This window comes from Ustilago hordei (assembly GCF_900519145.1).
Source record: "Ustilago hordei strain Uho2 genome assembly, contig: UHO2_contig_16, whole genome shotgun sequence".
NCBI classification, from domain to species: Eukaryota; Fungi; Basidiomycota; class Ustilaginomycetes; order Ustilaginales; family Ustilaginaceae; genus Ustilago; species Ustilago hordei.
In genome coordinates, this window is record NW_024545273.1 from 399,061 (window position 1) to 426,499 (window position 27,439).

Genomic DNA, 27,439 nt, shown 5'->3' on the forward strand with positions numbered 1-27,439 from the left:
AACCCTGACCAGTCTCAGCTCTCGATGAGCAAGGACACTTTGGGCTTCGGTGCCTCATTGATGCCTGATTAATCTAACATGCTCCGTCGAGGCAACAAAAATATATAAAGAGAGCAACGCCATCTCGGATCGAGACGATGTCGAGCATAGTCAGACCTGCAGCAACCAAAGCCATTCGCTTCCAGTAAGGCAACGGCTGTCGACCCTACATCTCAGACAGATTCCGGGTTGCAGGTTGAGGTACAAACTGTCTTGGCATGCTCTAGCCAACCAATCTCGGAGGATCTTTTCTTTCGGTTTCGCAACACGTCACTGTGCTTTCCGCTGCCGTCAGTTTGCAGTGATTCTCAGCCCAGATGCAGACAGTGAGCTGCACTTGCAATCGCACAGCAAAGCGTTCGCATCGAATGTCATACCCTGTTCTTCGCATGTTGCAGTTCAGCTCGCTTGCAATTGCATGACAAAACTATCCGTTGCACTAAGACGACAAACAGTATCAAATGTGAAAAAAAAAAAAGAAAAAAGAAAAAAGAAAAAAGAAAAAAGAAAAAAAAGATCAAGCACCGCAAACTTCGGTGATCGCATTGAACGAGCCAGACTCACCATGGGTTCTCAGCCCACGGATCTGCTTCACCACCCAGACCGCTGTCTCCAGCTCGTCGCTGGCTTCGCTCGTCTGATGGCGACGGCTTGGCACCGGCAGTGAGATCAGACAGGTTGCGGTCCGAAAGAGAAGTACCTGGCGCCGTGCCAAGCGCACTCGAAAAGTCCAAGCGTCTTCCTACTGCCAGACTTGGAGGCAGTGAATGCATCACCCTCTTGGTCCCCATCGAAACATCGTACGACGAGTCTGGTCGAGCTATGCCCCATCCTTCCTCGGCAGGTCTCCAACCTTCGTCCCGCAGTGCAGACGCGCCGCTTCCCAGAGCTACAGTCGCCCTGGTGCCTGTCTTGAATCCCTCCGCTAGGTTCTTGGCTGCTGTTGATGGCAAACTGCACTCTGCCAGCTCAGGTTCGTTCTGCTGTCCTCCGTTGAGCGTTGGCGCCGTCGCCACGGTGCTGGCAGCAGGCTGGATGTCATCCTCGTCATACGACGCAAATGTGAGAGAAACGCCACCGTTCTGCAACACCGGTGTGCCTAAATCATCTTGCGCTGCGAATGTGGACGGCGTGTGCGCGTAGTCCTCTTTCTTGTCCTCCTCAGTTGGCAGTGCTGGTGTAGAAGCCTTTGCAATCTCATCCTGGTTATGATTCAAAGTGGCAGTACTTGCGGATCCTTTCGTGTTGGCAGCAAGCGGCAAGGGAGGTAGCGAACTCTCTAGCTCCTTCACTTCAATCCCAGACTCTCGCAGTTCCCGTAGAATCGCCTCGGTGTCAAAATGCGCACTCATCCAGCTCGGACGATCCACCTCTGGTGTTGCAGCACGACCAGAACCCTCATGCGACGCTCGCACCGCCTCAACACGAGACGCAGCCTGTTGCACGATCTCATCTTGGTTCTGCTTAGCTTCGACGACCTCTGCTGCAGGTGCAGCACTGTGTTCGACCCTAGGTGGCAGCTCATCGTCCTCGTACTCATCGTATTCAGCACGGCCTGTTGCTGCCGCTACGGCTGACGATGATCCAGCAGCCGAATTGGAGCCGACTCCTGTCGCGCTCTGACTGCTCGTGCCTTTGCGTCGGAAGATCTTGCCGAATCCTCCTGTCTTGGTCGCGATCGTCTTGAGTTCCAGATCATCTGCCTTTTCGGCGTGAACCACTTGCCTTTCAGGGATGCTATTAAGATCCTCGGGTTCGTCAAAGTAGTCTGCTGTCGTGCGGAAGCCAAGCTCGCCAAGGACAAGCGGCATCAGAGGTCGATAGCCAAGGTGTCCCGGCACAACGTGTGTGACATCAACATTCTCAATATCTTGCACCCTCTCAACAGGATGAAGACCTGCAATACTGCGCAGACCACCAGAGGCAGCTCGATGCAGGTAGCCCAGAATCCAGTCCGTTCGCGAAAAAGCACTGACGAATCGTCCCGAGACGACACTTCTCGCCTCCTTCCACGTTTCGTCTTTGGCGGTCACCGGTGTTCCCATGATGTAGACATTCTGGACGATACCATAGGCCTTGATGCGGCTCAGCTCGACCAAGGCGTAGAAGATGACCCTGGCACCGAGACTGAAACCTACAAGTGTTATCGGACGAACACCGAGCTGTCGCTTCGACAGGGTATCCGCAAGAATCAGACCAGCCGCTTGAGCTCGATCCAAAGCATTCGACCAAGGGTTGTCGATCAGATAGCCGAGCTTTGTGAGCCAGAGTGGCCAGGCTAACGCGCTAAGCATAGCACCGGCACCGGCGACGGTCAAAGCTAAAGCCTGCTGGACACCCTGGACAATAGTCTCGTTCCAGAGAAGGCCCAGCGCATTACCCATCTCCTGCATCATGTCAGGCTCCCAAAGGACACTGAAGGCATCGCCCATGACGCTGTCGATGATACTGAATGGCAGTCGCACATCATCCTGTGCGCCGCTCATGAAGCCGGACACGGTAACGATGGCGTTGACACGCTTGTTGTTGTGGATCGGCTTGAACTCGAATGTCTTGACGCTACGAGTTCGACGACTCATACCACGTCCAGCAAGACTCATCCCACCAACAGTTCCCGTCGAGGTTATAAGAGCGGCTCCTCCCACACCGCCCAAGAAGCCGCTCGTGCCGCTGATACCGACGGCTCCTAGTGCAGCGCCCATTCCGGCACCAATCACGGGTGCCAGGAGACCAGCCGAAAGACCAATGACCAGGCCACCGCCGACAGTAGCCAAACCCATCATGACCATGCGCTTCTTGCGAGCCATGAGCATGCGTCGCTTGACGGCCGACTCGTCGCTAAGGGTCTCGACGCCTTCTTCGATTTCGAGCGCATCGGTGATACGCTTCTCGAACTGAGTGACATCCATCCAGGTGAGCTCGAGATAGGATGCAACGCGCTCGAGAAGAACACGCGAACGGGCATCATAGACACTATCAGCGGTGAGGACGAGGAAGAGATCGCAGAGGACGGTCCATCGCAGATCAAGCGTGATGGTAGCATCGGCGCTGCTGATACTGGTCGTGACACCATCAAGTGCGCCCGGTGGTGGCTCCATGGTCTGAGGCTCCTTTGTGAGGCCTAGAGTCGTCGTAACCGAGCCTGGACCTATTTCCGCGTCTGGAAGCACCGCACAGCCGTCAACAGCATCGACAGCATTCTCAAGCTGAGCGGCGGTGTTGGGATCAGCAATCACGGTGGCCGTGGATGTTATCGAAGATGGCCGTGAGGGTTTGGACGCAGCAGTGCATCCTCCGCGGCTGGCACGGGCCAGACCGGAACCTATGTCGCCTTGCTCGTCAGTTTGCGCCGGCTTCTTGGCATCGTCTGACTCTTCCAGCTGCATCCCAATGTCGAACCCTTCGTCGTCCATGAAAGAAACTCTGCTACTCGATACTGCTGGCTTTAGTCGCTTTTCGGGATCTGTCCGGGGTTGCGAGGAGGGCTTCGGAGGCTTGCGGACCGTGGCGCCTAAGTCACCATCGGCATCTTGGTCTTGGTAATCTTCTTGGTCATCTTGATCTGCTTCCTTCTCCTGGTCTTGGTTGCGAGCTGAGGGAGCAGCCGATACTTTTGATATTGAATATGCAGTGTCTGGCGTGTCGGAATCGTCGGGATTCGTGGATTTGGAGGAAACTGATCGGTTCGCCTTGGCTTGAGCCTCTTGTTCTCTCTGTTGTTGTTGCTTCTCCTGTTCCTCTTGTTGCTTTTCCCTGAGCGCTTCAGGGTCAAAGTCGGGGTTGTCGATGGTCTGAGTGGTTATGAGAGATGGGGCGAGGTCGGTTGCGAGGACGCCGTGTTCAGCCAAAGATTCAATCATATTTTGCTCCGAGCTTTCGATGTCCATGTGCTGGTAGAGACGAGCGATGACCTTGAGCTTCCAGCTCTCGATGCTTTGCTTTGCTTCTTCGAGGTTCTTGCCGGGTACTCTGCGCATCTGACGGACCATCTCGGTTGCTATCAAGCTGCAGAGACCTACATAGGCAATCTTCTGGCCTTCGGAGAGGAGCTGCTTGGTCGTTTTCATCTGATTGAGGGGCGTAGCAGCAGTATTGTCGCCATATGGGTCGTGGCGGTTGCCGTCCTGAAAGAGATACTCAGTGGCAGCATGAAGCTCTTCGGCCTCTTGATCCTCATCGAGTCTGAGCTGAGTGTATCCCTTCTCCTCGTCGCTATCATCGTCTTGGTTTGCTTTTGAACGCCAGTCGTAGCCTCTTGCGTCGTCAATATCGAGAAGCTTGCCGGTTGCGTTGGTGGCGGTGTTGTGGGAGCGGGAATTGGCTGCTTTGGACGAGGAAGAGCTTCTGTCAGTAAGGTATTGAGATTTGGCCTGATTGTTTTTGTAGAGTATGGCGCTGCCAGTACGCTTGGACTGATTGCGGGCAGATGAGCGAGAAGGCAGTGAGCAGAATCTGCGCGGGTCGTCCGGATCTGAGTCATCCTCTTGCTCGTCACCGTAGGGAAGGTCGTAAGGGTTGGAGTAGGCGCTGAGGGGTATAGATGCTGAGGAGGATGGTTTGGACTCTTCAACGGGCATAGACTGCCACTCGTCGTCGTCGCCGTCATCATCCTCGTTGGCGGCTGGGCCCTGAGGGAAGGGCTTGTGCGACGAGCTCATGGTCGCCAAGAGGAGATTCTCAAGACATCAAGCTAGATCGGCGAGAGAAGGATAGGAGCGACCAGACTGTAATGCTGATGCTGAATGTGGAGGTTGTTGGGAGAGGGGTCAAGGAGGCCTGCCCGGTTTCGCCGTTGTTGCCAGAGGCTATGGAGAAACAAGACCGAGCTGAGGCTTTGGCTGTGAGGATGTCGATGGCGAGCAGGCGGGGATGATGGTGTGCAGAGGGAGAAAGTGAGCTTGCGATAAGAACCGAGCTTTGTAAACGAACTGAGACGTGAGGGTTCATTTGAGTGTCAGCCTTTGTAATCACGCCGATGCTGAAGGAAAGTATCCCAAATGATGATGCGAGTTGACGTAAGCGGATACGAAAGAGATCGGGCAGAGCCCCGATCTCACTAAAGATCGGGTACAACCTAGTTCCCGTCGCTTTGTTGCAGTTCAGCTCTCTCGTTTTCGCAATTATTATCTTGGAAATGTTAGGAAACTGCGTCTTGACAATCATAAGTTGGGTGGACGCGCAAGATGGCTCATGGATCATACCTTAGCTATCTCAACGATCAGATGGCTGGTGAGCATTCCAGCTATAGCATCAAAACTAGCTCTAGCCTGATTCGAGCACTTGTCTGCATTACAATTTGTGGCAACAATCAGGAAAGGCCCGACTGAGCAAGTATTGCATAAAGACAGAGACGGACACGGCTGGTGCCTTTTCGCAAGTCACAAGGCTTTGGAGTAAGGTCTCTTGCACTTAACCCGTCTGTGATTACCTGGGCGGCGTGAAGTCGTATGAATGCTGCGATGCTGTGGCACATTGGCGTGCTCCTGGGGCCCGTGTTCTACAGAGATGAATGACAGAAGCTGACTGTGCTCGATCATGCTGCTTTGGCCGATTGAAGCTTTCGCTTCGCCTCTTTCGCCTTCTCTTTGCGTAGTGCAAGGCCCTTCTTGAGTGCACGTTGTCTTTTACGTCGACCTGCCCCTCGCTTACTGCCAATCTTGTTGGTGATGACCTTCTCCTTGCCATCCACCACTTGCACGAGCTTCTTTCGGCTCTGCTCCCTTGCCTTGTCCATCTTCCTCTCCTTAGCCTTGTCACGCTTCTTGAGTCCAGCTGAAAGTTGCGTTCTTAACAATGGCAGGTATGCGCTCTGGAAAGATGCAAGTTTGCTAGCGGCGACTAAGGTGCTGATCTTGACCTTGCCGCTCCCCGAGACACCGTTGGTAGCCCTGAAAAGAATAGCATCCGAGAGGCCAGACGAAGATGAGGGTGTCATGTCAACGTCGTCATCTCTTGCTGCTGATGCTGGTGCCTTTTTCGAGGTAATGTAGACCGAGTGATTCGAGGTGCTCTGCTCGAAGAGCTTTCTCAGCTCCGCAAGGAACTGCAAGAGCGAAAGCAAGGGCCGACATGATAAGGCAATGGGTTGATCAGTTCTGTCATGCCTCTCGACTTGCGATAAGCATATCGATGCTGTGGAACTGCTTACCTGCTCGTTAGTTACTGCCATCTCAATCGATCTCGCCAAGGCTTGCTGCCTTGTGCACTTTGTCAGATGATGATGGTGAATACTGCAGACGAGGTCCCGAAAGCCAAAGTGTTGCTGGAAGCCTTGTTGAGACGTGCTTGTTGCCGGGAATGGCCGGAGGTGCAGGTAAACAAACCGTTCTTGATGAAGCCAAGGAGCCGACAAGGGGGGGGGGGGGGGATTATGTCAGCTTTGGTCATCTCGCATCGCTTTTCGCTCGGGAATCGGATCTTGACATCGATCGGGCTCTTGTTTGGGTTGCTAAAACTCAGATTTGTGCTTCGCCTCCACGCAGCGACGTCAGTCACGTCAATTTGCGGACATTTCAAGAAGAATTGACAGGACCAAACGAGTTGAAGATGCGTCGGCATCCTAAACCGAATCACGTGGTTCGCGGAGCACAAGCGAGACACCGGTGAGTCAGAACTGCATGTCAACATGCATTGATATGCATGTGGGATATATAAGTACTTCAACAATAACACTCATGAGATGGCAATGCTCAGGAGGTGACAACACAGGGGTGATATGAAGAATAGTTCATTATGATCTAGTATGGGCTGAAGATAGCAGTCAAGTATATATATGTTCACATTGTAGCACCTATCAATTAAAACATAACAACCATTATATGCCTGAAAGGTTGAGCTTGCTAGTAGCTCCTAAACAGTCACATTTTACCTGTAATCTTCAACTGATTAAGAGTCTGAAGCTCTACCGACTGAGCTAGCTGGGACCATCAATAACATGGTACAAGAAACCGGAGCTCAAGCTGTAGCAAGCAAGGTCAAAGGAGGAAGAAAGGGCAAGACAACACAACCACGTGTCACTGATAATGAGGCCACCAATGAGTCAGACACCAAGGTGATCGATGACAATGCTGATGAAGAAACTGACTCTGACTCAGACCACGACAATGATGGCAAGCAATACAACTTTCATACCCTAGTGAAGCTACTTGAGCCAGTTCCAAAACTCACATCACACAACTACTATAGTTGGAGCACCCATATCAAGTCTTTCCTACAATGTGTCCCCCATGCTATGAAGCATCTTGATGGAGCATATGACAAGAAACATCCCAAGTGGAATTGCACATTCAATGATGCCTTAACGAATGCACTATGCAGTACCATCGATACCACTGGAGAGTTTAACATAAATTACCTGATTCTTGACATCATCAGGGAACAACATACATTCAATAATGTATGGAAGAAGATTGAAAATGGACTCACCAATGAGGCCACCACCATATCTCGTCATATTGCATTGATCACTCAGCTAGGAGAACTCAGGATGTACAACTCAGACATACAAAAGCTCATCCAAGAAATAAGAACCATCCAAACAGAGAGCAGCTTACTGGGAAAGCCATTTGCTGATGACACCCTGTTTTCAAATCTACAAAAGTGCACCATCTGACACCCAATGTACAAAGAAACTGTTGCTACCATAAGCCAGCTTAGTTTCAGTGCCCTCACCACCACCCTATCCATCTGGCAATCGGCGATCGAGAACAACCCCACTTTGAGGGTTGATCCCTGCCAAGCTAGTGCCAGAGTTGCTGGCAGCGATGACCAGAATGAGACACCCAGAGATGATGAGAAGGATGAGAAGGATGCCAACAGCACCAGTGCCAAGGTCGCCACCAGACCCCGAAGGTGTCATGGGCCTGGATGCTCAAGAAGCAGGAGGGTCATGGGTTCATATGGAAGGAGCACAGGTATCGAAGACCTAGTTGATACCAGTAGAGAGCATGGTCGTAGTGCAGTCTCCATGGAGACCATGGACTCCTATGGACTCACATGCAAAGGAGAACCGAGCCACATGCGAGGAGGACCAGGCACAGCCACAAGGAGGACCAAGCTCAAGGAGCAGGCACAGCCACGAAGAGGACCAAGCTCAGATGGTTACCACTCAGGGGCTCGAGAGACAAGAGTCCTAGGACACTGGCAAGCAGGTCCTGAGGAAGAGGAGCAGTGTCGAAGGAGTCGACACCAGGTCATGAGGAGGAGGAGCAGTGTCGAAGGAGTCGACACCACTCAAGAGGCACAGGGGTGCCAAGCAGGAGAGGCCCCTGAGCAGTACTCGATGAAGAGGGTACTCTCTGGAGAGAGAGCAGGAGCAGCATCGCTGGCGATGTTGTGAAGAGGTATATAACCATGCTTTCTCATCATCATAGGTCGAGTGGATCCTCATCCACTCTACTCACCATAACTAGTTATCACTTCAGCATAAGTATATATTAGTTTCAGTCAGCATAGCAGCAATCCATCAAAGGTTGCTCCTCATCGTAGTGTGTGTGTTGTATCACCACTACCTGACATCCGAAGGCGCCCATAGCAGGTTAGCGGTCCGGATCAAGATAGAACCGAAGGCAGTAGTCCACTGCGGTCCGGGGATCACTTCAAGCATCAAGTCAACACACTGGACACTCGTGTTGACGCCACCAACCTTATCACCAACACCATCAACCTCATTATCATCGACATCACCAATCTCATCACCAACACCATCAACCTCATTATCATCGACATCACCAATCTCATCACCAACACCATCAACCTCATCATCATCAACACTCACACCAGACCTTGGTGTCATCATAACATTGATATTGATCGTGCCGAGCTACCCCTGAACGGAGTGTCCACAGAGGTCAGCCGAAACCTACGATAGTATATACAACGAACACCACCTGTTGTCACTGCACAACTTGATAGTCACTGATACCGAGACAATAGCTGTCGCACAGTTTGATAGTCACCGAGTATCTCGACAGACCGACCTGGGTTTCAGGCGCGAGACCCCTGACAGAAGGCTTCGATGTTGGGTCTGCAAAAGACCTGGACATGGGATCAGTCAATGCGATGCATCAGTGACTATACCAGAAAATTCTCCCCTTGCCAGGCTCAAATAGGAGATCTGGTGCTCCCTCACACATAGTTGGCCAAGCACTTTAGATTCAAAAGAGACTTCTCATTGGATCTTAGACTCAGGTGCCAGCTATCACATGGTAAATGACTATAGCATGCTCATTGGTCTGAGGACCTGCCGAAAGTGCATACTCACTGCTGGAAGCGAGGTTCTGGAAGTGACTGCTATAGGAGATGCTAGCATATCAACAAACACCAGAGATGTTCTTCTCCAAAATGTATTGTATGTTCAGCATCTCAATGTTAACCTATTGTCAACAAATTCTCTGACAGATGAAGGAGCACGAGTGATACTAGATTCAACCAGAGGGCAAATATACCTAGCAAATGGCATGTTACTCAAGATGACCAAGAATCACGAGCAAGGACTTTTGGAGTTCCGAGGCAACACATGGCAGGAAAATGCAATGATCACATCAGCATCATTATTTGAAGGTGTTGATGAAGATTTTGAGCATATTGAGAACAAAGTCAAGATATCTGAACAACAATTATGGCATGAGTGTCTAGGCCATCTGGGCCAAGACAAAATGAGAGCCATCATCAACCATCTAAAAGGTGACCACCCAGCAAACCTAAATCCAAATGCTGCTTTGACATGTGAGCATTGCATCTGAGCTAAAAGCACAGCAGCTCGAATGGGTCAGGGTGGCAGAGAAAGGTCCATCTCTCTGCTTGACCTCATTCATATCAACTTGATAGTCAATTCATCGCATGCAACAGAGTACATGTGCACTTTGGTCTTGATTGATGACCACAGCAAGTACATGTACATATGACCTCTATTATGAAAGAGCCATGCTTTTAAGGAGCTAAAATCAATAATTGCATACCTAGAAACACAGGCAGGAAAGAGTTTAAAAGCAATATGGTCTGAACAAGGTACTGAATGGAGGAGCAACGATGCCCATGAATGGGCACATGATAAAGGCATAGAGTGGCAAATGACAGTAGGATATGATAGCAGACAGAACAGACGTGTAGAAAGGATGAACAGGAGCATAAGTGAGAAGATGCAGGCCCTACTCATGCAGAGATGATTGCCGAAGAGGTTCTGGCTGTATGCAATATGGGCTGCGGCATTCAAGATGAATCTCACCCCAAGTATAGATGGTGAGGTCCCATATCAGGCTATGTTTGGGAGATCGCCGGAACGGCTTATGAAGCTTCTATGTGTGTTCAGATGTTTATCATGGGTAAATATTCCTAAAGCTAAAAGAGACAATAAGAAGCTTGACCAACGGGCTGTAGCATCCATATTCCTAGGATATAGTTTGGAGAGAAGAGGCTGGCTTTTCTACAGCCCAGATTATAGACCAAATATATTCTGGAGCAATTTGGCAAAGTTCATGGAGACCAAATGCTGGTCTGATAGGATGGAGTGGCAACCAGTGACTACACAGCTGCCACCAGCGTTAACAAATGAGGAAGACTTTGGCGATCTGAGGTACACAGATGAGAACCTTTTTGACGAGAGGGAAGAGGAAGCATTGCAGGAATACATGGACATGGATAATGTCGATGAAACAGATGGAGGACAGACCTCAGACGAAGTTGCCAAGGAAGCAATTGAACACAATACCATTGCTGATAGATGGAATGATAATAAACTTTATGGATTTATGGTGACCAATAACAATGAAAGAAAGAACCTGGACCCAACCGTTAGTGAGGTGCTATCCAGAGAAGATAAGAAACATTGGGAAGAAGTGATGCATAAGGAGCTGGATGGGCTTAAGGCCATGGGCACATGGGAAGTCACTGATCTCCCGAAGGGTATGAACACCGTTGACACATGTTGGGTACTAAAGATAAAGATGGATGCCAACCTAATCCCGACCAAGTTCAAAGCAAGGTGTCAGGGGTCTCGCGCCTGAAACCCAGGTCGGTCTGTCGAGATACTCGGTGACTATCAAACTGTGTGACAGCTATTGTCTTGGTATCGGTGACTATCAAGTTGCACAGTGACAGCAGGTGGCATTCATTGTATATACTATCATAGGTTTCGGCTGACCTCTGTGGACACTCCATTCAGGGGTAGCTCGGCACAATCAATATCAATGCTTCGGTTATGATGACACCAAGGTCTGGTGTGAGGGTTGATGATGATGAGGTTGATGGCGTTGGTGATAAGGTTGGTGAGTGTTGATGATAATGAGGTTGATGGTGTTGGTGATAAGGTTGGTGGCATCAACACGAGTGTCCAGTGTGTTGACTTTGACGCTTGAAGTGATCCCCAGATCGCAGTGGACTACTGCCTTTGGTTCTATCTATATCCGGACCGCTAACCTGCTATGGGCGCCTTTGGATGTCAGGTAGTGGTGATACAACACACACACTATGATGAGGAGCAACCTTGATAGATTGCTGCTATGCTGACTGAAACTAATATATACTTATGCTGAAGTGATAACTAGTTATGGTGAGTAGAGTGGATGAGGATCCACTCGACCTATGATGATGAGAAAGCATGGTTATATACCTCTTCACAGCTTCGCCAGTGATGCTGCTCCTGCTCTCTCTCCAGAGAGTACCTTCTTCATCGAGTACTGCTCAGGGGCCTCTCCTGCTTGGCACCCCTGTGCCTCTTGAGCTGTGTCAACTCCTTCGACACTGCTCCTCCTCCTTGCTATCCTGCTGCTTGTTTGGCACCCCTGTGCCTCCTGAATGGTGTCGATTCCTTTGACACTGCTCCTCCTCCTCATGACCTGGTGTCGACTCCTTCGACACTGCTCCTTCTCCTTTGATCAGTGACAGTTCCTTTGGCTCTTGTCTCTCAAGCCCCTGAGTGGTAACCATCTGCATGCTCCTTGAGCTTGGTCCTCTTTGTGGCTGTGCCTGCTCCTTGAGCTTGGTCCTCCTCGTGGCTGTGCTTGGCCCTCCTTTGCATGTGAGTCCATAGGAGTCCATGGTCTCCATGGAGACTGCACTACGACCATGCTCTCTACTGGTATCGACTAGATCTTCGATACCTGTGCTCCTTCCATATGAACCAGTGACCCTCCTGCTTATTGAGCATCCAGGCCCATGACACAAGGTTAGTGGCACGGGGCTTCACTCAAAGAGAGGGTATTGATTACACAGAAGTTTTCACCCCTGTAGCACCTATCCAGTCAATTTGAGGAGTTCTAGCCATGGCAACTGTATGAGACTGGGAAGTAGATTGTGTCGATGTTAAACAGGCATACCTGAACTTGACATTACATCATAGTATCTTCTTAAAGCCACTGCTTGGAATGAAGGTACCCCCTGGAAAGGCCCTGAAGCTAATGAAAGGCCTATATGGATTAAAGCAATTGGGTAGAGAATGGAATATGGAGCTAGACTCACACCTACGAAAGATAGGTTTCTATTGCATGCCAAGCGCTCCATGCCTATACTCAAGAGGAACAGGTGATAGCATGACAATCATCACAGCCTATGTAGATGACATGCTTATAACATCACCCAGTCATATGGAGGTAAGCTGCACTAAGGATGAGATAATGGCAAAATGGGGAATGGAAGATAAAGGACCTGTGAAGGAGTTCTTAGGCATAAGGATAGATCAAGACAGAATATGGAGAAGGATGACACTCGATCTAATGGCTTACATTAAGGCTATGGTGAGAAAGTGGCTACAAACAACTGATCTGAAGTCATGGGTACTGATGCAGAGCCTGACGGGTGTTACGGGTGGTGACAAGTGCAACTCATTGGCAGCAAAACAGTACCAAGAATTAGTTGGACAGCTTTTATGGGTATCTAACACAGCACAGCCCAACATATCATTCACCATAGGAACACTAGCAAGATACATGTCGAGCCCAACGAGCAATGCATGGAAGGCAGCATTACATTTGGTGAAGTACCTCAATCAAACCAGCGAATATAAGCTACTCTTCGGAGATGAAGCGAACAAACACTCGGGACAGCAAATCATTATGTATACTGATGCAAATTGGGCATCGGACCCAATGAATGGATGAAGAAGCACATCAGGGGGAGTAACATACATGTATGGGTGCCTGGTTAGCTGGAGATCACATGTTCAAAAGTGCATGGCATTGTCAGCAGTCGAGGCCGAATTCGTAGCTGCTTTGGAGGCAATGAGAGAGGCTCTTTTCTTCTCATACCTTCTCAGGGACCTGGGAGTTGAGGCCCATCCACCAACATTGTGGACAGACAGTCAAGGATGTATCCAGGTAAGCAAAGACCCCACCAAGCACTGGAAGTTGAAGCACATTGACACAAGGTACCACTTCGTCAGAGACCATGTTCAGGAAGGAGAAGTCAAAATCGATTTCGCCGGGACAACAGACAATGTCACGGACATCCTCACGAAGCCATTAAAGGGCTTGGCCACATCTCGGATCACATGCCTAATAGGATTGACGATGCCGTCAAGGGGGGGAGTTGAAGATGTGTCGGCATCCTAAACCAAATCATGTGGTTTGCAGAGCACAAGCGAGACACTGGTGAGTCAGAACTGCATGTCAACATGCATCGATATGCATGTGGGATATATAAGTACTTCAACAATAACACTCATGAGATGGCAACGCTCAGGAGGTGACAACACAGGGGTGATATGAAGAATAGTTCATTATGATCTAGTATGGGCTGAAGATAGCAGTCAAGTATATATATGTTCACATTGTAGCACCTATCAATTAAAACATAACAACCGTTATATGCCTGAAAGGTTGAGCTTGCTAGTAGCTCCTAAACAGTCGCGTTTTACCTGTAATCTTCAACTAAACGTCATTCAAAATGTCGTCTGTGCACAAGTATGGCTGAGTCGACGTCTGTCTTGAATCCTCTCCATCAACAATCCTCTCTATCAACAATCATCTCCATCAACAATCCTCTCTATCAACAATCATCTCTATCAACAATCCTCTCTCTATCTTCCCAGACATTCCTCTACAGAGCGCAGGTGGAAGGGACAGACTTCGTTGCAGCTACAACCATACTCTCCCGACGCAGCTCGACGTGCCTTCGTGGCCTAGCAAAGTCGATCCTGTCTCTACGACCCTCACAACCTGGCTACGGGAGATACATCATGTCGCAAGCGGAGGTCAACCCGGCCAAGAAGGACGAGAATGCTCGTCTGGCAAAGCACCCTTCCCTCGTCAGGCCCCTTTATGCTTTCGACCTACCTCCAGCTTTGCACAACACACTCAAGCTTCGATCACGCATAGAGGAAGCGGAAGCCTCTCAGTTACTCGCACCCAGCAATGCTCCTTCACAGTCTTTAGTATCGCAGGACCAAACGCAGTCGGACGACCAGAGCCAAGTGCGCAACCCTTCGCATCTTCGTGTGCCTCCTTGCTCGCTCTGTCCAGGCTGTCCACCTTTCCCATCTGTCACAGCGCAACGAGCACATTTCCGATCTGATTGGCACAGATACAATGTTCAACTCAATGTTCAGAACGGCTCCGTGCTCGTTTCGGAGCAATCGTTTGAACGTCTTTCGGAAGAGGTTGAGTCAGCTAGCGAAGTCGAATCAGACGAAGACGCACAGCAGTCTCGCTCTACCGCCGTCAAGACAGACCTCGTCACCAAGATTCTGGCTCGAACATCGCTTCAAGCTGGCAGCTCTGCGTCTACTGCTGCTTCGGAGGATGCGGAAGCTGATGCGCTAGATGCTTTTCAGCTGCGTGCGCCTCTGTTGTGGTTCGTCTCCAAGGACAGCGCGCCCGACACGGACAAGCTGCCTCAGACTCAACTCGGATTCCATCGAAATGTCTTCCCCGATCCAGGAACATCCTCAGCCCCAACCCTGTCGCCTTCATCCTCCATCAACGACTGGTATGCAGCCTGTATCGCCTCCATGCAAGCCGGTCGCATCACACGCAAAGGCTCAAAGCAATCAGCATGGAAGGGGAAGCGCATAAAGTCAAAGGAAGTACAAGAGGCAGCAAAGTCCGTCATGATGACCGTTCTGGACGGTCAAGGCTTCATTCCAGGACTTTCTACAGCAGTCAAGTCGGAAGGCGCTGGCAGCAGCGACGAGTACGATGAAGCTACTTCAGGCTCTGAAGACGGTGAATCTTCCGATGAGACCATGTCTGCATCCACCATCAGCCGCAATCCCAACCCTGATCCTCCACTCCGCATGTGGACGGTACTTCTGCTCGGCGGAGGACATTTTGCAACCTCAGTCATTGCACTCAACCCGCATGTGATCACCTTGCAAGGTCGAAAACAAACTGGTGCTAGAGAAGACCGGTCCTTGATTCTTTTGGCGCACAAAGCATTCCACCGATATACCACTCGACGAAAGCAGGGAGGTGGACAAGCGGCTCAAGACGCTACCGGACGTTTCGCAAAGTCTGCTGGTGCTCAATTGCGACGATACAATGAAGCTGCACTTGGTGATGATGTGCGTGGCCTGCTCGACACGCCTGGTTGGCGAGAACTCATCTCGCGCAGTGAAAAAATCTGGATTCGAGCTGGAGCTCGAGCAGCGCGTGGATTGCTTTGGTCCTGGGAAGGCGCCAAAGCTAATCGGGGCAGCCCACTCGAAGTGGCACGCAACGATGGACGGCTCGCATCTCTGCCATTCCCTACACGACGTCCAACGATCGGCGAGACAGTGCGATGCTTCCTTGAACTCACCAAGGTCAAGGTCGAGCACAAATCGCAAGAGCAATTGGCAGCTGAGCAAGAAGAAGCGCTCCAGCAGATCAATCACAAGTCTCGCAAGGAAGCTGAAGCCAAGCGTCGAGAGGAGAAAGCGAGAGAACGAGCTGCAGCTCTGGACAAGAGCCGAGCAGAGAAGGCTGCCAAGCCGGCTCGGCTGACGGAAGAGGAGCAGGCGGAACGCAACAAGTGGTCGCGACTCGTCGAGATGGTACGCAAGAACCGAACAGAAGCACTCATGACATTCTTGAGCAAGAACGAGGAGGATATACTGGATGGGAAAATGGATACAAGACTGCCAGACTGGCTGCTGGAACAGGAGATGAATGAAGCAGGTCCTTCAGCTCCAGCTTCGAGGTTGATGCCAACAACGATCCTACAGCTGGCAGCAGAAGCTGGAAGTGAAGATGTAACTCACTACCTGCTCAAAGAGAAGGATGCAAATCCTACACTCCCCACGGAGCGTCTAGGCGAGCTTCGAAAGCGTTTCTCTGCCGCTGATAAGAGGCAAGACGAGGCCTCTGCAGAAATGCCTCACCGGACAGCCTACGATTTTTGCAACACCAAAGAAGTGCGCAACGTCTTCCGACGGATGATGGCCGAGCACCCTGACCGATACGACTGGGGAGGAATGACATCCGGAGGAGCCCGCGTGCCAAGCGCCTTGACAGACGAGATGCAAGACCACCAGAATGCTAAGCAGAAAGATCGACGTGCAGCGATGCGTGAGAAAGCTCGAGAACGTGCCAACAAGGCTGCTGAAAAAGCGACTTTCACGCCTGTTCAATCGGAGGACCAAGTGGGCAAGGCGGAGACGATTGAGTCGAAGAGCTCGCACCAAACGACAAACCGTCTTGGTGGCACCAATGTTGCTCCTAGAACATTGCTGCAGCAGAGGGATGAACAGCAAGGTCTGACACCCGAAATGCGCCTTCGAATCGAGCGAGAGAAGCGTGCAAGAGCGGCAGAAGAGCGCATCAAGTCTCTGATGAACAACTGATCTTGGTCTTCACAAAGTGGCACATCTCATTCCAAACGACAAGATCATCAAACGTCGTATGCTTGATGCAGTGTGTAAAGATGAATCACTCGTACAAATACAAGATGCCCCGAGCAAGAGCAGATCAAGGAGAAGAATGAAGGGCTGAAGGTTAAGGAGCGAAGTTGATTGAATATCCGCCACCAGGCTGTTGGGTAAAATTGAAGTTGTTCGTACTCCAACCAAAGTTACCCAGGATGCTATCGCCTAAGCCCTTCAACTTGGAGATCATTTCGTCCTTCTCCTTTTCTGCAGCCTCCTGAGTTTTGGCTTCTAACCTCTCTATCGCTGCCACAACTTGTGGTTTGGTAGGTGCTGGAAGATCAGGGAGAGTGAGAAGAAGTTTGTTGTCTTGCACAGCAGAAGAGTAGGCAGACCAACCACCGATTTGCTCGTTTGCTTGTGCTCGCCGGTAGAGCGCTTTGACGTAGTTTGGCTGGTCGAGCAAAGATTGGTTGCATGCTTTGACTGCATCGCGGTACTGCTCGAGACGAAGATGTGTCGCTGCGATGTTTGCGTAGATGACCGAACGGAAGAGACGAATCTGCTCCTGTTCTTCTGTCTCAGCTACTGGACTTGATCGAGTTGGTGATGCTGCATCGGTCTCTTCTGAGCTCTTGTCATTCGACGTGGTTCCTTCTGTTGCGTGTACTTCTGACGCTGAAGTGCAAGGTTCGGGATCCGATGTACCTTCTCGTGGTGGAAGCTTGGCCAAGAGGTCAAGGTAAGTGGATAGTGCGGCATCGTAGTGCTTGGCAGTAAACTTTCCATTCGCCTCTACCTTGAGTTGATGAATCTCCTCGGAGACGTATGCGTCTTGTATGATGGCCATGGCGAGTCGAATGTGCGGTGCGCTGATATGGACTCGAAGAGGAGCTTGCGTTGTGGCTGTAGAAGTGCAAGAACTGATTGCGTTGCCGATTTCCGAGTGCCGGTTTCCGAGTGCCGGTTTCCGAGTGCCGGTTTCCGAGTGCCGATACGCAAGACCCTGAAATCTGCAAAGTGGAGGATGGAAAGGAAACCAAGGGCCCAACACTTGAAAGAAGAAGTGCACCTTGGCTTGAAACATGCTCACCACCACCGCTTTTCCAATTAGAGGCTGGAGCAGAAGATGGAGGACGCAAGGACGAGCGCAAAGGGTGCCGAACTGGCTCCACTAACAAATCAGGTTGCCGGACATGCTGGTGGTGTACAGAGCCTGGAAGGAGGGCGATTGGTGATCAAGGACTGCTTACCACGCGAACTGCAATTCTATGAGCAAGTCAAGCAGGCGGTGGCAGGGAAAGCAGCACTTGACTCTCGACAGGCGAGGCTGCTGGAGAGGCTGCTCAAGGTGATGCCAGAATGCCTAGGTAGCTGGCAAGATTATATCGGTCGCCAGTCTGGTTCAACTCTGTCCACGAACGGGAGGGATGAGCGGCCCAGGATCGTGATGGAAAACCTGACCTTTGGATACGAGAAGCCGAATGTGTGCGACATCAAGCTGGGCACGCAGCTCTGGGACGAAGAGGCAAGCGAAGAAAAGCGGCAGAGGATGGAGAAGGCGGCGGCAAGCACAACTAGCGGCTCGCATGGCATTCGATTGACAGGATGGCAGGTAAGCATGACCCTATGAAATCCAGCTGCGAGAAGATAGGAGCTTCGGCTGCTTACCTCCTCTTCTACCCTTGCCCACTGCCTTTAGACATTTGATGCCGAATCGCAAAGCTATCACAGCATACCCAAGACGTTTGGCAAGACAATCAAGCCCGAGCATCTGGAACTGGGAATGCGGATGGTCCTTGCCTGTCCAGAAGATGGGGATGCGCAGCAAGCCGAGAAGGCTCTGAAAGGAAGCAGTATGGATGGTCGACGTCTTCCGAGCCTGCCGACCGAGCTGGTGGCAAGAATGCTGCGAGACCACATCCTAAACGACCTGGACGAGATCCATGCCATCTTTTCAGAAGTGCAAGTGCGGATGCGAGGCGCCTCGCTGCTCATTGTCTACGAAGGAGAGGCAGGACATCTTAGACAGAGCCTCTCAGCAGACAAGAGCGAGATATCAAAAGGCAGACGACCTCAAGTGCGACTGATCGATTTCGCACACGCCACCCTGGTTGACGATCAAGGCCCCGATCAAGGCCCCGATCAAGGCGTTTTGCTTGGACTCAGCACCATGCTCGACTTGGCCCGTAGACAGCTAGAGAGGCTCGAGCAGATCAAGGCGCCATAGCTGGTATGTTTTGTATCATAGCTTCCAAGTTCAACTTGCGCCCTTGCCCGCTGTGTGCAAGCCTTACTCGGCCGAGATAGAGTGAGAGATGATTGAGCATTGTCGGATGAGCCGTTGTATTACGTATGCCGAGGAGGAAGGATATGTATAACCATCAATACTAACTCAAAACAATGCCAACAGAGCTCAGACGCTTATCTCTCTTTGATACGGTCGTCGGACAGCCGAGGTCTTCGGCCTGATACGCTCATCGGATGGACCGAAGCGTTGGGCCCAATAGGAAAACGTCGGCCATCCCGACGACTAGCCTGATAGCAGTCTGATAGCAGTCGATACATGCACAGCCTTTCTTCATCAGTCATGTGCTCATGCAACAGTTAGGCTTAGGAGTTGGCGTTGGCGTGGGAAAGCATCGGAAGAGCCGAATGCATACAATTTTGGCAGATTTCGAGGATTTTCGCCTAAAAACACCTTGCTAACACTTGTTCGGCTGAGCCGTTCTCATCACTCACCATCACCATCCCAGCATGACCGTTTATCCGTATCGTCGATAAGCTAGGAAAGAGGCCTAACGTTGTGGCAACAGCGGCTCGAAAGGTTTCTACGCAGCTAGCTCTGGCTCCCTCACCATGGTCGTCGTCGTCGCCAGCCCACAGCAACACCATCTCGACCATGCCTTGGAGCCTTTACAGCCACCATTACAGTTTGCTGAGCAGTCCACCCCAACAAGGCAGGCCTCATCCTCTCGAGCAGCACAGCAGTCCAACAACACTACCTTTACGGCCACTACCTTTACGACCACTACCTTTACGAACAATACCACCTCTTCTTCAGTCCGGATGCCACCCTCTAGACCATGCTGTCTCAAATGCCAGCCCATCCTCCAGCATTCCAATTCCACCGCCAGTGTGCCCACCAATCATCCTGCCCACTCGACCAGATTCGTCACTCGGTCCAATCATGCCACCGTACGTTACTATCTCGGCCCTACTATCGTCCCTGCATCCACTGCCAAAGCACTGGCACTGGCCATCATCCACGACGGCCTGACCGATCTACCCACATCTTCAGCCCACGACAAATCTGCGTTCAGTCCGCATCCTCCTGAGCAAGCCCACGATATAGCGGCAGCAGACTATGCCTCCTTGCCGCCAGTGCAGTCACAACCTGCAAGGCCAGCTCCTCCCTTGCATACATCTACGCACCCCTTCAGCACTTGCAGCCCAACACAACCTCCAGCACATGAACAGCGCCAAGCCTTGTCGCCACCTTCTTCACCATCCACACTGAGGAAGCCTCGTCTCGTCGACAGCGATCCATCGTCCGCTTCAGTGCTTTCTAATGCCTCCTTTGCTAGCGCACAGTCTATACCCCCTTCCGCCCTTAGCGACTCCGAGCCCGCCCAGCGGGGACGGACCATCTTTGATCTTGACCCTTCCACAGCAACCCACTCCTCTTCCTCGCCTTCACGCTCCGTCAGCCCTTCCAAGAAGAGGTTTGCCCTGCTCAATCGATCCTTTCCCATTACCGCTGCAGCCAGCTCCAACCTCCATCCTCCTCCTTCCATCCTCAAATCAAATGTGCAAAGCGAGAGGACAACTCTCAGAGACGCACGGAGCGCAGAAAACCTACGTCTTGCAGCTTTGCCTCAACAGCGCAGGACAGGCTCCGAAGGCTCCAAATTCTCTGCCACAGCCGCTGCTACGAACGGCACTTTGTCACAAGCCTTGCCCATCCTTGAGCTTCCACTCGATCAGATCGAAGAGGCATTCAACGATTCAGACACTCCCCACCACGTGCAGTCATCCAGTGAGCCAAATTCTCGGCCCAACTACGCCTCGGAAGCACAAGCAATGTCCCCGCAGCCAAACACCTCCCATCCGGATCACCAAGCTCCAGCTTTGCAAAACGAGCGCAGAGATCTAAACAGCAGCAATGACACTACCATCATCATTCGTAACGGTCAGCAAGTTGGCCGGGATGGTGGTGCCCCTCATTTGCGACATCAATCCTCTTTCACTAGCCGCTCCGAGTCGTATCCAGCTGGACCCAATCATGGCGCCTCTGCACATCTTCAACGTCAGGATCTCCTACATCCCGCCTGGGAGCAGTCCACAAACGGAGTGAACGGCACGCATGCAGCCAACGAGAGTCTGGCCAACGGATCAGCCACCTTGGCCGACCCACTCACGGCCATGGAGACGGAGGACAACCAGCACAGTCTCACAGCGCCTTGGCGCAACATTGTCCCAAGGGGCCTGCCAACCAAGCGCTCTCTGACTTTCAGTGGGGAGCCGAGCGCAGCACGTCGCTCCACCAATCCGGCAACCACTCACTTGCCGCGAGCTGTTGACAGTCACCATCGTGACTTTTCACGTCAGAGCCGAATGAGTAGAGCATCTACCGCTGGCACTTTCAACACCGTCGGCACTGAGGGCAGCTTCGGCCTTTCGGCTGGTGCCCCTTCGACCTTTGCACGAAAGTTCCTGGCCGGCGGTAGCTTCCGAAGCGTCCCGAAGCGCACCGACTCGATACAGAATCGAAACTTGCATACTCAGTTTGGTCCTACACGCACCAATTCCATTCGCCATCCATTCAGTCCAAGCTCTCCGACTTCCATCCGCGCACGAAAGACTGCGTCTCCTTTTGTCGTCCGACGTCGCCGTCCGACTCGATCGGCAAGCCATGCGTCCATGCATCGAGATCCTTCGCCTCGTATCTCTGCCAGCGGTACCGAAATTTCTCTTGCGGATACAATCTCGTCAGTACATGCTCGAGGCGTGCCGCCAGGCGCTGTCGGCACGAGTACCGGCGGTTCAAAGTGGGTCGGTGAGAGCTTCCAAGTCGGCAAGCGATTCTGGGATGTCGTCAACGTACGCCGCGCTGAGCTGCAACAATCACAACCTTGCTCGTGTGGTAACCATCAGAGCTCAACTGACAGTGCACACTCACCAGACGCTGACGCCCAGCACTCCGATCAAAAGTGGGCCGAAGAGCATGCTGCCAAAGTCCAGCATCTGAAGCAAAGCCCAGATGGCGTCATTACATTGCTTGCGCAGGAGGCTCAAGACATTTCGGACCACAAGGCCTCGGAGGCACAGGCGCAGGCCCAAGCAGGGACAGATCATCAGCATGCATCTGCCATGGACAAGGCTACTCGCTCACGCGAGCATTCTTCGACAGAGCCATCATCGCAGATGCGGAAGGACAAGTCCGGCAGCGAGACGCCCACGCGCCGAAAGCTCAGCATCGATGAGTCGCTCGCCTCAATTCAGGCGGTCCATCCGGATGAGGCGACGCCTCTCGCCATCGAAGCCCGTCAAGGCTGGAGCGAGATCGTGTCCAAGATGGCCTCCTTGACAGGGGAGCTCAGCACCGGCTTGAAGACGCGCACTTTCGATCGCAAGAGCAGTCCCTCCTCGAAGCTCGAAAGCAAGGCTGCAGACAAGTCCTCTTCTCGCTTAGCTGACGATCTGCCGAACAAAACACCAGAGCAGAACGGATCGTTGAAGGCACCCGCTGACTCGGACTTCAAGATTCGTGCAAGATCAACAAGCCTAGTCGAGTCTGACAAGTCTTCGACTGCATCTCAGTCCGTCTACGCCTCTCTACACCCATCGTCACACATCAACGGCTTTGCGCCTCGAGCTTCGAGCCTGGCTTCCCGTATGGCGCCTACCATGACGAGGAGCGATGCGCTCTCGCACCCAGCTCCTCCAGCCTCGGTCGAGGCCAACAATCCAGAGCTGGTTCATCAGCTGCTACGACGCAAGAGCGATTTAGGAGAAAGACCCGATGTCATGTCGGACGCTGCAAGCGACCATGCTGTTGCAGTCCGACCTGTGGCATCGCCTCTCCGTATGACACCGACACGAGAGCTTGTCTCGCCAAACGCGATGCCCTTGTTGGAGCAAGGCCCCTTTCCCATTGACTCGAGCCCGCCCAATGAGAGGCTCGACCCCGCTCCCAAGGCCTCGGGCTTCTTCAAATCTGTTGGCCTCGCCAGCAGCCCCGCTCGAAAAAAGACAGTCAAGTTCGAGACTGGCTCGACACGGACTCCGCTTCAGGGGCGATTTACAGCCTCGCTCTTCGCCGGCAAAGCCAAAGACAACGCCACACCTTTTGCAGAAGTGCTTCCTACCGCTCCGGGCAACGCAGAGCCAAAGCCTCCCGAGGAAGTCCTCACCAGACCACAGCCCAACGTAATCCAAGCTCCACTCTCCACTGGCAACTCCACCCCCATCAGTGAAGGGCAGTCGAGCGAGGCCAGCATCATCGCCAGCCGAAGTGTGATCAAGAAAGATCGCATGCTCGTCAAGGTCGCCTGGACGCCGCATCAAGATCTTCCAACTGATTTCGACGAACTGCAAGCGCGCAAGTACTCGATCCGCGAAGAAGAATGGCGAGAGTTCATTGTAGTCTTCAGAATGGGCAAGCTCGAGCTCTACGCAGACTCGTCGCTAACAAGTAAGCTGCGCGGTCACGGCGACCGTCTCAAGCTCCGCTTGACCATCCCCCTTTCGCGCGGCTCCACCTTTGTCTCGCTGTACTCGCCCATCGACCGCATCTTCTGCCTTACCTTCCAGCCTTGGAAACTCTATTCGGCGCAGCATAATGAAAGAAGGATTCATCTCCGCAGGCAGGGAACCGACATCGTGCTCTTTGACTGTCGAGCTCGTTCGGCTGCAGCTGATTGGATGTGGGAGCTGTGGAGGGAGCTGGGCGGCCTGATCCCTGAGTCGCTCGAGATCCACGTGCCATCTTTCGGTCTGAAGGTCAAGATCCCAATTCCTGAAAGCATGCCAGTGGAACGAGCTCAGTCGACGATGAATACACCTGGCAGTCAGCTGAGCGCCGAGAAAGGTGGCCTGTTTGCACTCAGCTCGATCGGACAATCCCAGGAAGGTGGTGAGGGCTTCAAGCTCATCAACCGCGACAACGTCATCGCCATGACCTGGAAGCTATTCTGCGGCATCCCGCAGTGGCATGATCTCATGGAGCTTTCTCGACAAAGTGGTCTCAGGCTCGAGCTTGCTTGGCGTCGAGGAACAGAGCTGGACTGGGTCATTAACGAGCGGACCGTCGAGAACGAGCCTTGCCACTGGGCTGTTCTTTGCGGTGCACTGCTGAGGGACTACAAGCATCCTTCCATCTTGGAGCTAAGAGCAGCAGCGCATTATCCGACTTCGGTCCTAGTTTCGCCTGGTCAGTACATGCAGGAACCACCTGCTGTGGAAGGATACCTGTGGCGTCTCAGACAAGTGTCGGGCAAACCCACCCGTCTATACTTGACGACCTACGATGGTCACCTCTACGTCTGCCGCGCCTCTCGAGCCTTCACACCAGACCGTGTTCTGGCGGACAAGATGAAAGAGACCTTGTGTCTGCGAGTGCCTAAGCCAAGCAGCTCAACTCAGGACAAAAACAACAAGGGCAAAGCTGCTGCGCTTGACTCAAGAAGCGGCTTTGCACGCGCTCTCGCCAAGGTTGTCGGCAACAACACGGCCGCGCGTCGTGACGAAGATGTGGAAACTCTCCGCCAGAATGTTATGGAGCTCATCAGCTACGCAGCCGAGACTGAGGAAGATTTGCAAGCTCAGATCGACGCCTACCAGTCTTTCGAGAGACGTAGGCAGTTTGAGCAGATCCGAGGCTCGGATGGATTTATCGACCTGAAAACGATCCACACTATCAAGACGGTCGGCAAAGGCCCCGAACGCTGCCCAGGCGAGGATGATGTCCGCCGTCCTGTGTCTAAAGGTATGACATCCTTGATCTCAAAGGGCCAAGGGGATTCGGCTGCAGCTCAAGGCGATGACAAACAGTCGGGCTTCAAGGACGAGCAAGACACAATTGTCGACATTGGTGGACAAGAAGGGCTTGAACGTGCCAAAAATGAGGCAAAGGAAGGCGCCAAGGACGGCGCAAAGGAGAGCATTGATCTGCAACGAGCGCGTCAGATCGAGATCACGCTCACGAACGGCAAAAGCGTTCGACTGGAAGCGTTTAGCGCAACTGTTGCCCGAGAGTGGGTGGAGTGCATCTCGGATCTCGTCAAGTACTGGCGACGTAGGGAGAGAGCCGATGCGATCGAGCTCATGCAAGCCTCGGGTATCGATATGACCGAACTCAACAAGCAGCTTTCAGGGCGCAAGACCATGGCTCACAGCTTCGACGGCGTTGAGGAGCAGAAGCTATCGCCCATCCTTGGCAATGTTTGGAACTGGTGTCAGATCGAAGGTTGTCGCAACATCATTCGATCTGGACGGCTCTTCCATAAGAAGAGCAGCTACAGCGCTTTCAAGGCGCGTGACTATGTTCTGATCGCTGGTCGGCTACTCTGCTTCAAGTTGGTCCGTTCCGTCAGAACATCGCGAGCGAGACAGAACAACGGTATCTTCCATCGTCGACAGGAGACAGTGATCCATTTGCGCGATGCATACGTCTACAGCGGCAAGTTGAGCGAAGACATGCTCAAGAATGGACGATCGGAGCCAGCGCAAGCGGTATCTGGGCTCTTTGGCGGCGGGTCTAACAGCGGCAAGCGTCATCGCGTGCCGAGAGTCTATGCTGATGGACTCTTTTCGGTGGACGATGACGAGGATTGTACCTTTGTGATTCGTTATCGTCCCGAGAGGGTCAATACGCCAGCGGACCCTAGCGTGGGCAGTCTTACGACCAAGAAAGGGAAGGCTGCTGCGCAGAGAAGTTCATCAGCAGCAGGAAGGACAGAGACGGCAGGCTCGAGTGCTAGTGTGCCAGCGCTGGAGGACAAGAGGCACAAATACATCGCAATGCGGGCACGTTGCAAGACGGAGAGGGATTTGTGGGTGCGCTGCATCACGTACGAGATCGAGAAGATTGTGCGAGAGGACGTGGAGCGCGAGAAGAAGCTCAAGAACATTGGCAGGGTCGATTATAAGGACCGTAAGTAGAGTCACACTTGAAAACCTAACTGTAGGTGTGTGGCTGCAAGGTGATGGAGTTGGAAGGATTGTTGCGAATGCGGCGACATGAGAGGGCTGATGACCATGTTTGTATACCCAAGCCCTCTCGACCAAACTTTTCAGCGGCAATAGACAGTTTTGTTTTCCACAAGTGACGTCCTCTGTGTGAATGTGTGAATGTGTGATGGCTGGGACTGAATGTGAATGAATGTGAATGAATGTAATGCTTTTGAAAGCCAAGTGGATGACTGGACTGAGCTGAGAGCATTAGGCTGGATTGATGGTGAGGAAGCTAAAAGTAGGAAGCTGCTGATCCAAGCAATATCGACAAGGCGGAAGCGAGTGAGAGGCTGGATCAAGGAGCAGCCTTGGGCTTCTTGGAGCCGTACTTTGACCTGGAGGTTTGACGACCTGCAACACCGGCCAAATCCTGAGCACCTCTGACCAAATGATATCTTATACCTGGACAATCCTGTACACGACCACCACGGACCAAGACGACCGAGTGTTCCTGCAAGTTGTGACCTTCACCCGGAATGTAAGCGGCTACCGAACGACCGTTGGAGAGTTTGACACGGGCGACTTTGCGAATAGCCGAATTGGGTTTCTTGGGTTTTGTGGTGAAGATTTTGCTGCAAACTCCCTTGACGAAAGGTTTCGATTCCAGAGCAGGCACTTTGTTGACCGCTGGTCGATGGGCTTTGCGTGCACCACGAAGGTTTTGTTGCAGAGTCACCAAGCAAGGTTGGCATGTGGAAAAGGCGCGCATCGAGGGGGAGATGCAAGTGACGGCGTTGATGGGTAGGCGGGATGGTCCAGCAATGGCGCTGCGAATGAGGGAGGAGACCATCGTCCAAGACATTGTGCCGGAGATGTATGAGTGAGGAGAGGATAGATAAGGTGGTGGCAGAAGGTACGGTAGTACGGTGGCATGGTGACAAGGCCAAGAAGACGTCAGCCAACGCAAAAACAAAAAAACAAAAAAAGGTAAAAAAAAAAAGGTGTTAAGTCTTGGGGAGATCACATGATTACAGACACGGTCTAACATTCCACCGCATAATAAAATAGAAAAAGAAAAAGAAAAAGAAAAAGAAAAAGAAAAAGAAAAAGAAAAAGAAAAAGAAAAAGAAAAAGAAAAAGAAAAAGAAAAAGAAAAAGAAAAAGAAAATGGAAATGGAAATGGACGAGGTTGCTGTCTCACGTGGACACGCTTGGAATTTCGGCTGCGGTCGAGCCAAGAAACCTGTCAGTCTTTCACTCGCACACACACACACACACGCCCAGAGGATATCCTTGCTTCCATTCCTCATCATCCCAACCATCAGACACTTGCCTAGAATAACAGCAGAGTCGACACAGATCTCAAAACCACATCGTCCTGGCTCAATCGCAGCCTGACACCGCAACCCGCGCGCTTGGCCATCTCCCCTCTTGGACAAGAACGTTGAA

General features: G+C 52.0%; 8 protein-coding genes across 8 annotated transcripts; 4 read left to right on the forward strand and 4 right to left on the reverse strand.

Annotated features, from left to right (window-relative positions):
• Positions 1 to 599: 599 nt before the first annotated feature.
• UHO2_05999 (uncharacterized protein) lies at positions 600 to 4,697 on the reverse strand (the record flags this gene model as incomplete). The annotated part of the gene is made up of 1 exon (XM_041557713.1): positions 600 to 4,697. One exon carries the CDS (start codon positions 4,695 to 4,697, stop codon positions 600 to 602), a length of 4,098 nt encoding a protein of 1,365 aa, XP_041413647.1.
• An 875-nt stretch (positions 4,698 to 5,572) lies between these two features.
• UHO2_06000 (uncharacterized protein) lies at positions 5,573 to 6,208 on the reverse strand (the record flags this gene model as incomplete). Its single annotated transcript, XM_041557714.1, has 2 exons — positions 5,573 to 6,082; positions 6,188 to 6,208. The coding sequence occupies 2 exons, from the start codon at positions 6,206 to 6,208 to the stop codon at positions 5,573 to 5,575; spliced, it is 531 nt and encodes a 176-aa protein (XP_041413648.1).
• A 765-nt stretch (positions 6,209 to 6,973) lies between these two features.
• UHO2_06001 (uncharacterized protein) lies at positions 6,974 to 8,377 on the forward strand (the record flags this gene model as incomplete). Its single annotated transcript, XM_041557715.1, has 2 exons — positions 6,974 to 7,638; positions 7,696 to 8,377. The coding sequence occupies 2 exons, from the start codon at positions 6,974 to 6,976 to the stop codon at positions 8,375 to 8,377; spliced, it is 1,347 nt and encodes a 448-aa protein (XP_041413649.1).
• A 5,832-nt stretch (positions 8,378 to 14,209) lies between these two features.
• On the forward strand, positions 14,210 to 16,792 carry UHO2_06002 (uncharacterized protein; the record flags this gene model as incomplete). Its single annotated transcript, XM_041557716.1, has 1 exon — positions 14,210 to 16,792. One exon carries the CDS (start codon positions 14,210 to 14,212, stop codon positions 16,790 to 16,792), a length of 2,583 nt encoding a protein of 860 aa, XP_041413650.1.
• A 151-nt stretch (positions 16,793 to 16,943) lies between these two features.
• Positions 16,944 to 17,663, reverse strand: UHO2_06003 (uncharacterized protein; the record flags this gene model as incomplete). The annotated part of the gene is made up of 1 exon (XM_041557717.1): positions 16,944 to 17,663. One exon carries the CDS (start codon positions 17,661 to 17,663, stop codon positions 16,944 to 16,946), a length of 720 nt encoding a protein of 239 aa, XP_041413651.1.
• A 279-nt stretch (positions 17,664 to 17,942) lies between these two features.
• UHO2_06004 (related to ARG82 - dual-specificity inositol polyphosphate kinase required for regulation of phosphate-and nitrogen-responsive genes) lies at positions 17,943 to 19,043 on the forward strand (the record flags this gene model as incomplete). Its single annotated transcript, XM_041557718.1, has 2 exons — positions 17,943 to 18,428; positions 18,516 to 19,043. The coding sequence occupies 2 exons, from the start codon at positions 17,943 to 17,945 to the stop codon at positions 19,041 to 19,043; spliced, it is 1,014 nt and encodes a 337-aa protein (XP_041413652.1).
• Positions 19,044 to 19,672: 629 nt separating this feature from the next.
• UHO2_06005 (uncharacterized protein) lies at positions 19,673 to 25,978 on the forward strand (the record flags this gene model as incomplete). Its single annotated transcript, XM_041557719.1, has 1 exon — positions 19,673 to 25,978. One exon carries the CDS (start codon positions 19,673 to 19,675, stop codon positions 25,976 to 25,978), a length of 6,306 nt encoding a protein of 2,101 aa, XP_041413653.1.
• A 367-nt stretch (positions 25,979 to 26,345) lies between these two features.
• On the reverse strand, positions 26,346 to 26,852 carry UHO2_06006 (uncharacterized protein; the record flags this gene model as incomplete). Its single annotated transcript, XM_041557720.1, has 1 exon — positions 26,346 to 26,852. The coding sequence occupies one exon, from the start codon at positions 26,850 to 26,852 to the stop codon at positions 26,346 to 26,348; it is 507 nt and encodes a 168-aa protein (XP_041413654.1).
• Positions 26,853 to 27,439: the final 587 nt, after the last annotated feature.